Source organism: Lepidothrix coronata, unplaced genomic scaffold (assembly GCF_001604755.1).
Source record: "Lepidothrix coronata isolate B3197 unplaced genomic scaffold, Lepidothrix_coronata-1.0 Scaffold120, whole genome shotgun sequence".
Taxonomy (NCBI): domain Eukaryota; kingdom Metazoa; phylum Chordata; class Aves; order Passeriformes; family Pipridae; genus Lepidothrix; species Lepidothrix coronata.
Genome location: NW_016690300.1, coordinates 490497 through 505524, shown reverse-complemented (window position 1 = coordinate 505524; position 15028 = coordinate 490497). Strand labels below are relative to the sequence as shown.

The following is a 15028-nucleotide window of genomic DNA, read 5'->3' as shown; positions in this document are numbered from 1 at the left end:
CCCCAAAAAAAAAAAAAAAAAAAAAAAAAAAAAAAAAAAAGAAACAAAACAAAAACAAAAAAATCTTTGTGAGAGGGAGGCTGCCGCGTTTTCAAACAAACCGACCCAGGTAGAATCACCTCTGCTTCCTGCACGGGGTGAGTAGAAAAAAAGCCCACTCTGGCTACTCGAGTCTTATCAGCGCTGCAGCTGAAGGCACGGCTTTCGTGGGAAGCGTGGTCCGGGCTGCGGGGATCACCCGTGGGGGCGGCGCCCTGCCCCGTGTCCCTGGGGCGCTACGAGACCCCCGGCGCTTGCCGTGTCCCGCTCCGCTCCGCGGTTCCACCCGTGCTACGGGCTCAGCCGCTGCCCGGCCGGAATACGGGACCCGGGGCCGCAGCGGAGGGTCCGTGCTCTGTTCGGGAAGGTAGACCCGGTGCGGCTCAGTACCGACGCAGCCCCGATTTGTAGCACCTCTCGGGGCGCTTCTCAGCGGAGGTGCGCGGCCGGGGTTGAGCCCCGCTCTGCCCGCCTCCTTCCCGGCTTCCCTGCACTGGGGACGGGCTGAGGCCGGGGCTATTCTGCCCTCGTGTGAAGAAAGCGAGAGCCCTTTCCCCGCCGCCTCTCTGCAGCGGGCCAGGTTACGGGCACCGGCGCCGTGAGCCCTCTCCACTGCGAGCTTCCCTCCTGCTTCCCCTACCCCGAGGGCGACCGCAGGACCGGGCCGGGAGCAGCTCCGCTGGCTCCTTCTGCGCTCACTTTGTCCGGGATGTTCGACTCCTGCCTGCCCCGGGAGCGGCGGAGCGCGGGCTCACCCAAACGCACCGGCAGATTGCGCCGCTCCCCGGGGATCCCCTGATCCTTCTCTCGGAAAGGGCTCTCCGCGCTCCGCTGCTCGCTGCCCGTCCCAGTTACTCGCATCCTCCTCGCTGTGACATTTCTGTGTGTGCCGATAAGCCCTCAGCTCTCCGCTCAACCGCAGCTATAGGGTACAGCTTCATGGGCGTGCTCCTGCGCTTTCAGGTGCTTCTTTCATGTCCCACGAAGGGCTTAATTAGGAGAGGGGAAAGCCTGGCAGCGCCTGCCTGTCCTGGTGTCAAACGTTCCAGAAGCCGCACACTGGGCTGCGCGCTCACCTTTGCCGCTGCTCGGCCCGATCGCCGCTCCCAGCGCTGGGCTGAGCTTCTGCCCTGGTGTTCATCCGAAATCCCCCTTGGTCGGGCTGTCAAAAAAACCCAGATAAGCCCCTCGGATGTCAAATGTCCTTTGCGAGCGAGCGAGCCCTGGTAAGGAGCTACGCGCCCGGCTTAGGAGTGAGGAGAGGAATGCGCCATTTGGCGGAGGTGATGACACAGGCGGCAGCGCTGTTACACCTGCACCGGCCCTCGCCGCGGAAATGCCTGCGAGGGGGAGCGCCGGGAGCAGCATGGGTGGCCGGCAGAAAGAAGTTCGCCCTGGCCCTGGGGAGCCCGGCAGCCCCGTCCTGGCGGCGGGGCACAGCTGGCTCCGGCTGCTCCGCCGCCCTGCGCGGGGTGAGCCACTGGGGGCCGCCCGGGGAGGAGAAACCTGGAGAGGGTCTCTCCTGCGGGCCTCGTCCCTCCGCCGTTTCGTTTGTGTGCCTTGGGGAGGTGCCTGGGGGCGGCGTGCGCTGCTCCGCGGCTGGGTGCGGAAACAGACGGGCCTCCTGTCTGTGACCAAAATCATAGAGCCCGGGTTATGGGCCACGCATTCCTCCGTCGACGGGAGATGAGGGATTCGTTATATGGCCATGGAAAAAGATGTAGAAACGTATTTTAACTGAGGAGTATAATATATATATACACATATATATATATATATGTAAATATAAGAGTTCCCCGAAGGATTCGTTTATTTCTCGGTTAAAATACGTTTCTACATCGTCGTCTGCCTTCACCCCCAATTAGCCTCTCCCGGGGCGGGGAGCGGGGACCCGTGGCCAGGCACACAAACTAGAGATCCGCGCATCAGCCATCGAAGCCCCAGGCGCACCTCGACGAAAGAGGCCCGGCTGCACCGGGCACGCACGTTCGGGTGCTGCCAGTTCTCTGGGCTCATGCTTGGTTACCAAAATTGGTGTATCACGTAAAATCTGCGGGGCGGAGAGCAATGTGTTCACGTTCAAGAAAGGCAGGAGTGAGTCTGAGGGCCGTGAGCTGCCGGCGGAGCTGCGGGAGCCGAGCTGAGCGTGCAGCTGCTCCCAGGGCCGCTTCTGGGCAGCCCGAGCTGCACTTGAGTACGGGAGAAGAGGTCGGGTCCGTGCGGAGCCGTGTCCGCAGCACCGAGCTCACAGCAGTGCCGCACCCCGAGGGCCGAAGGGGGCCAGGCCGGGAGCGCAGGTGGTCCCGGCCCTGCGGAGCTCGGCCGGGCTCTAGCGGCTGCCGGCGGCCGCCTTGTCTGATGGAAGGGCTCGGGGGTCAAACGGGGCCAGTCTGCTCCATTCCCGGTGATAGGACTGAAGGCTCCGTTAAAAATCAGTGCAAAGAGTCCTCTGCCCGTCACTTCGCCCGTGTCTGAGCAGCTCCGTGTTACTGATTTGTTATAATGTTGTTATAATCTTGTGCTCTGGCCAGCTGAGACGGCCTGTCTGCTGTCGGGGAGGCTCTACCTGAAGGCAGGAAAGGGGAAGGAGTTGGGGAATGTCAGTGCTCCAGGAACCGTGCGAAATACGATGAAGCCCTCCAGGGAAACGGTCAGGAAAGCTGCCTGGTGTGTCATCCCCCGCCCCGCCACCCTGCCCTGGCCCTCGAGTCGCCTGTCAGCGCGTACTTTGCGGGGAGAGAGAAGGGGCGACCTGACACCTTTTGCTCTCTTGCCTCCTGCAAATAAGAGCTGCAAGAACCGACTTGCAGGGAGCGGCAACAGCCTCCTTGTGCTCTCCGGGAGCGATCGGTTGGCGGGGCCCGCGGCCAAGACATATAAACGCGGCCGCGTGTGCGGCTGGACGTGTGACAGCCGCCGTGGCGGGGGCGAGCGCCGCGGGCACACCCCCTCGCACCCACCGGGCGGGCAGGGAGCGCAGCGCCGCGGGCCCCACCGGCCTCCGAGGTGGGCGGCAGAGGCTCCCTGAGCACCCCCCGGACACCGCCCCCCGTCTCCCCGCCCCCGGCGGCGCGGCGGGGCCGGGGCGGTTCCGCGCCGTTCCGCGGGGCCACGTCGGGCCGCGTGTGCGCGGGGCTGAGCGCGGCGCCGTGACTGCGGGGTGAACTCGGCCGTGCCCAGCGGCTCGGCCGCGATAGGGGAGCGGGCTCTTGACGAAAGCGGAACTCGGCCGGGCCCATACAAATCAGAAAAGAGCCCGGCCGCCGCGGCAGAGGGGAGCGGAGCCCGCGGGGGCAGGGACGCCGCGGCCGCCGCGCTGCACGGACCAGCGGCGCCGCGAGAGGCGCCTCCCCATCTCCGTCCCGGTCCCGGCTCCGGCCTCGATCTCGGCGAGCGCGGGGCGGGACGGCCGCCGGCGCCGGGCTCCGCGCACCGGGCAGCGCTCGGCACCGCGCGGCGCTGCGCTGGCCGCCCCGGGCGGCGGACGCGGGGCACCATGATGAGCAATTACCCGGACGGCGAGGAAGACACAGTGGCGCTACTGGCTCATGACACCAGCGGCAGCAAGGAGCCGGAGCGAGTCAAGGAGGAGCTGAGCACGGACAAGGGCCCCGAGAAGCCGGACCCCTCGCAGAAGCCCCCCTACTCCTACGTGGCCCTAATCGCCATGGCCATCCGGGAGAGCGCTGAGAAGAGGCTCACGCTGTCTGGAATCTACCAGTACATCATCAGCAAGTTCCCTTTCTACGAGAAGAACAAGAAGGGCTGGCAGAACAGCATCCGCCACAATCTCAGCCTCAACGAGTGCTTCATCAAGGTGCCCCGGGAGGGCGGCGGCGAGCGCAAGGGCAACTACTGGACCCTGGACCCCGCCTGCGAGGACATGTTCGAGAAAGGCAACTACCGCAGGAGACGAAGGATGAAACGGCCTTTCCGACCGCCTCCGACCCACTTCCAGCCTGGCAAGACCCTCTTCAGCCCAGACAGCTATGGCTACCTGTCCCCGCCCAAGTACTTGCAGTCTACCTTCATGAACAACTCGTGGCCGCTGGCGCAGCCCCCCGCGCCCATGCCCTACACCTCCTGCCAGATGTCTGGCGGGAACGTCAGCCCCGTCAATGTGAAAGGACTCTCGGGCCCGGCGTCCTACAGCCCCTACTCGCGGGTGCAGAGCATGGCGCTGCCCAGCATGGTGAACTCCTACAACGGCATGGGCCACCACCACCACCACCCGCACGCCCACCACCCGCAGCAGCTCAGCCCGGCCAGCCCCGCGCCGCCGGCGGCCCCGGCGGCGAACGGAGCCGGCCTCCAGTTTGCCTGCGCCCGTCAGCCCACCGAGCTGTCCATGATGCACTGTTCCTACTGGGAGCACGACAGCAAACACAGCGCCCTACACTCCCGCATAGACATCTAGGGAGGCTCCGGCCGGCCGCCGTCACAGAAATGCACCGGCCCCGCTGCCCCTCTCCCATCCCGCCGCGTTCCCCTGTGCTCTCGTGTCTCTTCTCGTCCCTTAGCTGCAGACTTTCCTCTCTCTCTGCCCAAACTGTCGCAGTGGGTAAATAGCAGCCTCGCCCCGGGTGTAGTGTCAGTGCAAGAGCCGTCCGACCATGAGAAGAAGGCAGTGTAAATGTGGAAGCTTCCCCGCGGGGCTGCGCCGGGCGTCGGCGGCCGGGCCGCCTGTCTCCGAGCGAGTGGAGATTCACCGAGTGTTTCTCTGCTTATGTGTGTGTGTGTGTGTGTGTGTTTGTGAGTTGTTAGTTTTGGTTTGGTTTTGGTTTGTTTGGGGTTTTTTTTGGGGGGGAGGCAGGGGAGCATGTAATTAAAAAATAAGCTGTTTAGCCCTCAAAATTATGCTCCTTTGCAATTCGGCCGTAATCTTTTCGGGCCCGGCCTTGGGGAGAGTAAAGTGGAGCTTGTAAATAGCGGAGGCATTTTCACGCGTGCGGTGCAGGGCTGGCGGGGCCTATACACTACTGTGTGCCCGCGGTGCTAGTCCTCCTCCTTCTCTTCGCGTTTTCTGTCTTCTTCCTCGCTCTGCAAAGCACTGCGCTTCTTCCGAGCTGTGCCTTTTCGTTAAAATAGTACTTAACGTGGGGACTGCTGTAACAGCAGATGTGCGATATTGCTGGTTAACACAAACCAAAAAACAAAACCTGCCAGGGTCACTCCTGAAACGTTTCAGCAGTGGGAAATATATTTTTTAAAGGAGACAATGTCCTCTGAGGTCTTAAAAGTAATTTTATACAAGTCTAAAAAAATATTTTGATGTTATTAAAAAAAAAAAAAGAGACGGTTTCCTGTAAATTAGAATATTTTTCAGTGTGCATATTATTATTAATAATGAAAGTTTAAACTATCTTCGTTTTTTCCCCCAAACCTGGCCCCAAATGGATTTTCCAGTAGGTTCTGCTTTTGAGTGCTTGACCTTTTTCCTAAAAAGTTTTGATCCTTCAATTTTACATAGGGTAATGTGAAAAAAATAGCGTTTATAAAACAGGGGCCAGTTCATAGCGATCCTGTAAATGTTTGTGTAAGCTGATAGATACTGTGGCATAGTACCATTTTGGGACCAACTTTTCTAGAGTGAACTAGCACTTTTATTGTACTTTCTAGCATTGTAAAGTCTCCAATAAATGCCTTTCCTTCTTTCCATATCGTTGTATTTCACTCCGCTCCTCCGTGCTCGGGATCGGTTAGCGGCGGCAGAGAATGGGGCGGGCGCCGTGTACCGGGGCCGCTCGGCGCTGCCCGGCCCGCTCCCGGCGGCGGGCACCGCTCCTGGGGCCGCTCCCGGGGCCGCTCCGCCGCGGGAACAGGCGGCTATGCCCGGACTCTCCATCGGCTCCGTGATGCACCGGCGAGCTGCGCTCCCGCCGAGAGCTCCGGCGGGGCCGCGCCGGCCGCTGCGGGACCGTTTCGGTGGCTCCACAGGGGTGAGCGCGGCCGGGCACGGGAACGCCTCCGCTCCGGGACGCGGCAGCTGCCGGCACCTCGCCCGTGTGCCCAGCCCTCCGGGCAGTGCCTGCGGCTATGCCCGCAGCGGACCCCGGCTCCGCTTTCATTTCTCCCCCGCCTGCTCGGGGCGACGCAGCGCGACTCCGCGTTATCCCGGGCCCGGCCGCGCTGCACAGCGGCCTGCGCCCCATCCGGGCCCCGGCCGGGGACGGAGCCGGGAGCCGCCGGCGGATCCCTCTTTCCTCGCCGTGCCGATGGCTGCGGCAGCGGCGCTCCAGAGGCCTGGGCCTCGCTTAGGAACCTGCCGGCCCACGGGGACAGCGGCCCCTGCGCGGGCGCCTGCGGGTCAGGAGGGGATGGGGCAGGCGGGGTGGCCCTCGTCCAGTGCCGGCCCGGGATGCAGTGGGTCCTCTTAGATGCCGACCTGGGCCAGGCCTGCAGTTCTGCGGCAGGAGTGGGGATGCGGGTGTTCTGCTTCCCGGGCCGCGCGGGCTGCTCCCTGTCCCGGAGAGGGACTGCCAGGGGCGAAAACCAGTGCTGGGGGTGAGCACTCCCCGCCTGTTGCTGGAGGCCTGCAGCGTGACCCGCGGGTCAGCCAGGCCCTTGCCCGGCTGCCTGACGGTCTTCCCTTTTGCTAGGGCCTGCTGCAGCCTCTCTGAACGGGAGGAAGCGGCAGCTTCCAGCCTGGGCACAGAAAGCCGTGGGGGGACGTGGGGACCGGTCGCCTCTCTGCCGCGGCGCCACTCGGCGAGCACGGCCAGGGCAGAAGGGCTCCAGGGGCACCCGCCGGGCCAGCCCGGGCGCCCTGCTGTGCCCCCTGGCCCCGCTGCTTAGGCCCTGTCCCCAGCGGGAGGGCGCTGAGAGCGCTGGTACGGCCGAGGGGCTCCACTCCCGGGCCGACAGGGACGCACAGGGGGTGCAGCGAGGCGGTGGTGCCCCGGCCGCTCCGCGCTGTGCGCAGGGTCTGCGGGCCGAGCGCTGCCCCGGGTGCCGGGAAGGAGAAAGCCTGGCCTTCACACGAACACTGGTGTAACGATGGGGCGAAAGGCCGGAGAGGGGCTGCCAGTGCACATGGGACATGGCCGCAACTCGCGCCTTTGCCACCCGTGCCTCTGCGGGAGCGGAGCGCTGTCCCGTGACTCAGACCTGCCCGCGGCCTTCAGGCGGGAGCAGGTGGTGGAGGGGAGAGGGAGCACCGCTCACAGGCCTCGGGGATCGCAGCTTTGCACCGGAGGGCTCAGGGCCTTGGCTGCTTGTTCCTTATTAAATAGGTACTGCCAGTCCCGCTAATTTCCTCCGCGGTGCGTCGGAAACAAGGGAAACCCCCGCCGCCGGAGGTGGGCATGGGGAGAAGGGAGGGAGGGATTACCGCCCCGGACCCCGCACAGGCCCACCGGCGCCTCCCCGATCTCCTTCCTGGGCTGTGCCGTCGTTCGGCCGGGCTGCAGCGCCCTTGGCAAGCACCCGGGGACTGCTGGGGCTCGGCGGCTTTGGGTGAAGCGATACCTGGCAGTGCCAGGTGCTGCGGGAGAAGGCGGCAGCCCGGGACCGGGCGGGGTCGTGCGGCCTCCGGGTCTACTCCGATTCCCGGGGGTCTTTACTAGTGCTTTATCAGTGTCCGTCTGAGTACACACAGAGAGACAGAGAACCGCGCGTTTGGGAAAGGAGCGGGCCGGCAGGGCCGTGAGGCCGCTCTCCGGGCCGGGCCGGTGCCCAGTCCGTCTGCCGGACTCCTTGTGCACGGGCGAGGCTCCGATCGCCTTCGCCCCGGGCTCCCCTCGCCGCTCCCCGACAGCAGCGCGGCCCCGAGTCAACTACGGCCATTGCGCCTGTAGGATGTTTTCACGATCGTTTTCTGTATTTTATAAACAGAGACTGCACTGAATGTAAACTTCACAGGGAAATCACGGCGAGAACCCTGCCGCCGTCCCGGGCTGGCCTGGCGGCGCTTGCCGGGCACTGTCGGGCTGTGGCTCGGGGCAGGGCTGGTCCTGCCGGCAGCAGCTCGGCCTCTGCCGCTTGCCGGGAGCGGCCGGGCCGCCCGGTCAGTCCTGCCGGCCTGGGGAGGGGGGCGGCCATCACGTCCCTGCTCGCTGCGCTTGCCTGGGCAGCGGGGGCCGGCCCGTGGGGAGCCGCCGCGGACCGCGCCGTGTGATAGTGAACACCCAGGCACCGACACGCAGGGACTAAGTGTCCCATACGAACCCGCTGGGCAGCCTGGCTGATGTGTAGGGTCGGGCCGCATCCCGACAGTGGCACTTGGGACGACAGGGGCTGGGCAGCAGAAGGGGTCTGTTCCGACCCCTCGTGCAGGCAGCTCCGTGGGCACGAACAGCGCCAGGGGTGCTCACGGCGGCTCAGAAGTCCCTCGCTCCGGGCAGCCACGTCAGCCGACCCCGCGGGTCCCACCTGCCCCCGGCCGCGCCGCCGCCCAGCCCCGTCGGCCCCTTTACAAAAGCCGAGCGCCGAGCTCTTGGCAAGAGCTGGGTTTGCGCGTTGTGTAAGGTCTTTCCCCGTTATATAAAGGACGGCAGGGGGAATGCTCCACGGAGCGGGACGCGCTCCCCGGGACAGCACCTTGGCGCGGAGCCTCCTCCGGCCTCGGGGCTGCTCCGGGGGCCAGAGCCGGGCCAGGGGGCCTCGGGGCCGCTGAGCCGCCGCCACTGCCCTTTCGGAACGGCCCCGAGTTTACGCAACGCTGGAGAAAGATGAAAGCAGAAGAGCGAGGGGTGTTTTCTCCCTGCCCGGAGCGGGCGTGGAAGCAGCCTGCCTCGGCCACTGTGGGAGAGGCAGAGCTGCCCGTGCACTTCGGGGGAAGGGCCGGGTTTTCCCCCGACGCTGAGCGGACTCCCACAGCCCTTCTGCTGCCCTGGCACACCGGGGCAGTGCCAACCCGGCGGGATGTTCTGCGGCCGTAGCTTTTTCTTCCTCTCAGGTCCTTTGCGCAGGCCGCAATGGTCCTTTGAACCCCTGGCCAGAGTCAGAGGGTGGCAGAGCCCTCGGCACCCCGGCTGGTCCCCGCCAGCACGGCACGGCACGGCTGCCCTCTGCCTGCGGGCCGGCGGGAGCGCGAGTGCTGAGGGACCCCGGGAGAGCTGCTTCGGCTCCTCTAGTCGTGCCTGGAGCGGGTGGGCGACGGTGGCGGTGGCTGCGGGCAGGGCAGGGCAGAGCCGTGCTCCGTGGGGAGACACACACAGGGCTCTTACCTTGCGCCCTCCCTCCCGCCCCGGCCGGAGCGCCAGGTTAATACCGCCTGATTCCTGGTATTCTTGTCCGTGTTTTAAGTGGTGAAAAAGTCACTTCCAGTCCCATGGTCCGCGTTTCACCCTGAACTCATTGAAAAGAGAGTGCGGGGTCAGGACTGTTTATTATACAACCAATTAAAACAGGAAAATATGCAAAGGCTTCATTCAGCAAGATCCGGCTATTGTTAAGCCGAAAACGATATTTTTGTTTCAAAAATAAAAAAGTACATTTGTTACTTAAAAAATCTCCGCTCTGCGTGTGTGACGGACGCGGCTCCCGCCGGTCGGGAGCGCGGCGAGCTCCGGCGACCCCAGCTCGCCGCCTGCCCTGCGCCTCGGGCCCGACCCGGCCTGGGCGGCCGAAGGGCGGCTCGACGGGGCGGACAGGGACCGGGGACCCCCTCCTTCCTCCCCGCTGGGCTCGGCCCTCCCTGCGGGGTCAGCTCCTGCAGCCAGCCTCAAACATGGGGGGCCAGCTCCGTGCGGGGGGACACGGGCAGCCGGCGTGGTGTTTTGGGCAATAGAAGCCGATGAAAAAAATACTGCGAGGACTAAAAAGCAGGACACTGTAGCGGGCTCGGTCAGAGCCGGGATAACCAGACAGGAGAGCCCCAAGAAGCGCTGCAGAGCCCCGAGAGCGACGCTGAGCCTCGCCAGCGGCGCCGGCAGCTCTGGGCACACCTTGGCAGCCGGGAGAGGGGCAGAGAGAGAGGTCACGGGCGGGGCTCCCGAGTCTGCCGTTCCCCTCCGACTTCTCCCTTCACCTCTGCGGAATCTCCCAGAAGTCCATTCCGGGGTGTGCGTGGCACCGCCGCCCTTGTGAGGGCTGTGCTCTGCGGCGGTGTCACATCTGCCTCGCAGCAGGGATGAGGCCCCGCACAGGGCAGGCAGGGAGGGGGCTCCTCCCGGCGGGACCGACGCCCGCTCCGCCGCCCGGAGCCGCCGCGGCATCGCTGCCCGCCCCAGGTAGCCCTCGGGGATGTGCTGAGCAGCGGGCCTGGGAAGCGCTCACCAAAACAATCGCTCGGGCTGGCCTAATCCAATGAGTTTATTTTAGTCCTAGAGCTGTATTGAAAACATTAGCTGTGCTTCTTGTGGTTGTTTACAGTATGTCGGTCTCAACATCACAGCCGCCCTTCTGGAAAAGTCTTACAGGATTCAGACAGAGGGAAACCAACACAGAAGTGACTCGGAAAGCATGATGGCCAATGATTAATCAAATCAGAGACAAGAAGGCGGAGGTAATCAATGAGTTTTCACTTATAGTTTACTTGAATGGACATCTTTTTCATTTTTTCTTTTTCTAAGTTTAGAAACACATGGGGCTTTATTAGCCAAACAAGCAGCTGCAGGGTTTGGTGGGCTGGTGGGAATCCGTTCAAAATCAGCTGCATGTTTCCTGAAGTGCAATTCGGCTTTCGACAAAACCTTGTTCTTGTTCCCGCCCAGCGCTCGGCGCCGGGCACCAGGCAGGGCTGCGCCCCGCGGGAGCCCACCCGCTCCCGCTTTCGGGACCTGCCCCTTCTGCCCAAGAGAGGGGCTCGAGAACCACAGATAACGAACGCGTTGGCAGGGCAGGAGGGCCTTGCTCTCCCTCAAGTTGCACAGTGAGCAAATACGGTGAGAAATCTCATCAGGTGTGATCTTAAAGTGAAACAGCGGCTCTCCCTGCTCGGTCTTTGGGAGAGGGTTTGCGCACTGTGTAAGGCCTTTCCCCGTTATAAAATGACGGCAAGACGAACGTCATCCTTCCCTGAAGTGCCGAGGGTCCCGAGTTCGGTTTTCCCGGAGGGCTCAGGCGCGCGCACACAGGTGGCTCCTGCCACAGACGGAGGCTCCTGCCTTCCCAGCTGGCCCTTTAAAACCCTGCGGGTTTGCTGGCAGATGAATGGTTCACCCACCTTCGTTTAATTTCTTTCCCTCTCCAGCGGGATTTTCCCCCCACACCACATGAATAACAAATTCGGAGAGATCACGACGTAACGGGGCGGAATCTCACCTTTGTGGTTCACAGTGACTGTTTTCGATGACAGGAGGCAGCACGGGGGGAAAGCGGGCACGGAACGGTGCAAACCGCCCCGAGCCGCGGGCTGGCCCTCGAAGGGCATTTTACTGACAGTTGATGAAGATCTGGCGCTTGAATCGGGCGGGGGCATCTGAAAAGAAACGTGGGCCTTCAGTAAATGGGCTGTGAGACAGTGTGGGGAGAAGATTCGTGATTTTTGAGCTGTCGGGGTAGCTTCCACTTCCTCGGGCAAGCAGGGCGTGCAAAGGTGAGGATTTTGGGGCCAGCTGTCTGCTCCGCCGCAGAAAAAAGTTACTGACCTGTTGTTTAACATACGGCGCCTGTTTCCCCGTTTTTTCCCAACGATAACTGGGGTTCTTTTCATCACTATCGTTTTGTTCCATGAAAACCCAAACAATCAATAAAGGACAGGGCGAAGCTGAGCACAACACGAGGCGCAGTGTCCTAAGTTATCAAAAGGGGAGAGAAACTAAAAGGAGTCACTCGCTACGAGTCTTTTTTTTTTTTTTCAGGTGTTGCTTTTAACAAGATGTTCGGGGAAAAAAAAAATATCAGGCACATGTTAAGGATGCGCTGCGTTTCCTCCACTCCTTGCTTTGGAGGCGATATCGCTTGGTGCTTATCAGCGACGATGTGTGCGGCATCTGGTACGTGGCTCCTGAACGCTCCCCGCGCTCGGGTACAAGTGGTTCTTGCGGCACGAAGGCTGCCCCGCAGCCAGCCCCGCAGCCAGCCCCTCAGCCTATCCCACCGAGGGGCTGCTGGCAGCCCCGGCGGAGAGTCAGAAGCGGTGCCGGGAACGGCTCGTACAGCCTGGACAACGAAGTCCCGGGAAATGTTGGTTGCCTGGCTAATAAAACACCCCCGAGGCGCAGGGGGATGCCGGGAGGTCTTTCGGGGGGAAGCAAGTTGCACGGTTCTGAGGTTTGGGCAGCCGGAGTTCTCCCTTGATTCGTTTTCGCCAAGGTTTTGGGACCGTACCAGCCCTTTCTGCCTTCAAACCAGCCCCAAGCGGGGCAGGAGGGGCGCACACCCTGCATCCAGGAACGGCCACTTGGATCCCCGCTGGTACCAGTGGGAGAGGGATTCCCGAGGCACTTTAATCCGTGTCCTCACGGTTTGCCATGGATCCAATGTCCCCAGGGCGCGGGGCAGCGGCCGCCCGGCCGGGCCGGCAGCGGGGGGCGAGGCGGGCAGGGAGAGGGACAGGGAGAGGGAGAGGGACAGGGAGAGGGACAGGGACAGGGACAGGGACAGGGACAGGGGCGGCCTCTCCGTCCCCAGTCTTACAGGTTGTCTTTCTGGTTCCTATGATGCCTCCGAAATACGGGGACGTTTTCAAGAAAGAAGCAGATTTTAAAAGTTGGCAGTAAGGTTTTTAAAAATACACATCATTGCTGATATCTCTTGTAGAGCAGCCTCCTGCCCCGCCTGTTGTGGTTCCAGTCCACTGAACAGTCCTTCTCTTGCCCTACTCTTTCCCCAAAATCAACGAGCTTGCTTTGGAAGCCTCTTGATTCGCCTTTTTTTGATAAACCACTGTTCAGTTCAGACCAGAGCAGCTAGTGTTGTCTGAGACAGTCACCAGTTGCCTTAGCATAGAAATGGGAACCACTTGTTTAAACATCTTCAGGTCCCAAAATCTCTACGAGCCATCATAGAGTAGTTTTCGTGGGGTTTTTTGTTTTGTGGTTTGTTTTCTTTTTTTTTCCCTTCCCGAAGCGGGAAGGGAACGAGAGGATTACAGGGAGGAATGTCTGCTCCGGCCGCTACAAGCACCAGAAGATTTCGGTTTGCCTTTTTCCTTTTTTTTTTTTTTTCCCATCAGTTTTTCCATTCCTAGAGGAAAATTTTTCAGTATCTGAATCAAAGTGCGTGATCCCAACTTTTTTTTTTTTTCCCCTGTTGTTTTGTTTTATCTCAGCCCTTTTTTTCATGTTTTCATTTAAAAAGTGACAGATTTGGTGGAACTCTCAAGTGTTTCCCATTAGAGGCGGAGAGTTCACCAGTGCGCCTTTCTGATGTTCCACATGACACGTTTCGGAGTCTGAAGCAAGAGCACACCCTAAGTAGTTGCAGTTGGCCTGTGTCTGCACCTCCCGGCCCGCCGCTGCCCTCTGCCGGTCCCGCACCTCCCCGCACCTCCCCGCACCGCCCGAGGGGAGCGGCCCCTTCGGCCCAGAGGGCTGCTCTCTTCCCCCCGCCGTGCTCTCAGCATCGTCCCATTGCCAGAAAACACCCAGAAAAAAAAAGCCACGGGGGGCAGTAGGTGTTTCCCGGCCTGCGGGACGTTCTTCGCGCCGTCTTGAAATGTGGGGAATTCCTGGGATATAAATAGGCAGTTGCACATTTTCTCCTTTTGCCTGCTCCGTTTCCCTCGTGGATTCTGCTCTGCCTTTTGCTGCTGCTGCTCTCTTTCTCTCGCTGATACCACCGGGGCTGCAGCCCTCCCTTCTGGCAGCAGGCTTTCACCATCGCACTCGTGTCCCGTATTTTTAACCACTAGTCTGTCCTGTAAGGAAAATTCCCTTTATGTAAGAAGTCATTCTGAATCCTCATGTTTTGGAGTGTGGCCCTGTACAAATATTAACAAAGCAGTGTGGAAAGCAAACACTTGGTTAGGAGAACTAGAAGATGTCAAGTAATCTTCATAGCCAAATTTTCTTGTAAATATGTGCAGGATACAATCCTGTGGCAACTCAGACCTTATAACTGTAGAAAAAGGGTTTATACACATTTACTGACATTTTTAGTGATAAAACTTAATTTTATATTACTCAGACTCAAAAAATCACTGCATGGTCATGATCTTGGACAAATGAGGATGTATCAGCTATTACCTTTTATTTGAGAAAGAACTGAATATTTATAAAGTATTAGGAGTAACAGAGATCGCTAAAGAAAATCAAGTGTGGTGGATCCTAGAGAAATGTAAGGAGCAGTGAAATAATTGATGCTGTGGACAGAAGGATGTCCTGGTTTCCCTGCTCTGCCGTGAGCTCCTCACTGGAGCCTGACAGTGCCCCTTCCCTGTTTCAGTTCTCTGCTGGGGCTGGGCAGGGGGATTTGTGTGGGGCAGCGTGACTACCAGGGATTCCCCACAGTCTGAACAAGCCGAGGAAGATCACAGAGATGACTCAGCAGGCACTGCAGGATGAGCTGAGCTATTGTTGCCTCTGTTGCCAACAGAGGAATACAGACTGCAAGTGAATCCCTGAGTATTTGGCGGCCCAGCTCTGATGGTGGGATGTCATTTTGCAGTGGGAAGGACTGACCTAGGCGAGCTCTCCACAGTGAACAAACTTATATGCCTTAATTTTCCAGGGTTGTTTTTTCTATAGATCTTTCAACTTCTGAGTGACAAAGAATGGAGCAGAGCTGAATTTTAGACTCACTGAGCACCCACAGCTTGAGTGGGTGCAGTGGGAAGTTGAGGTGCTGGCTATTTCTGAGGGGAAAGTGCTAACCTCGCATTGGGAATTCCAGGAGTGGGAAATTTTTTGTGGTTTATCTTTGTAGCTATTGTTATATTTGTTTACTGTTCAAGCAAGATTGGGGCGTTGCTGCAATACGAGAGCACATGAAGCAGCTCCAGATCCTGAGAGTCCCCAGGCAAAATACTTGTATGATGTTTCCAGACTGTTGGCTGCCTCAGGGGGAAGAGCACCCTATTGCTGGAGAACTTGCCAGCACTGATGCTCCACTGGTGCAAATCAGCACAGTAGTAACAAAATCAGTGCACTCTCATCATATTAGG

At 60.5% G+C, this 15028-nt stretch overlaps 1 protein-coding gene and 1 long non-coding RNA gene across 2 annotated transcripts in view; both read left to right on the top strand.

The window, feature by feature from the left end:
- LOC108502537 overlaps positions 1-15028 on the top strand; it is a 78072-nt gene that overhangs the window by 48900 nt on the left and 14144 nt on the right. The window lies entirely within an intron of this gene.
- Positions 3536-4456, top strand: FOXL2 (forkhead box L2). The gene has a single exon (XM_017825551.1). It carries the CDS (start codon positions 3536-3538, stop codon positions 4454-4456), a length of 921 nt encoding a protein of 306 aa, XP_017681040.1.

Excerpts from the sequence above, each read along its gene's own strand:
- FOXL2 (XM_017825551.1), top strand. The coding sequence starts at position 3,536 with ATGATGAGCAATTACCCGGACGGCGAGGAAGACACAGTGGCGCTACTG.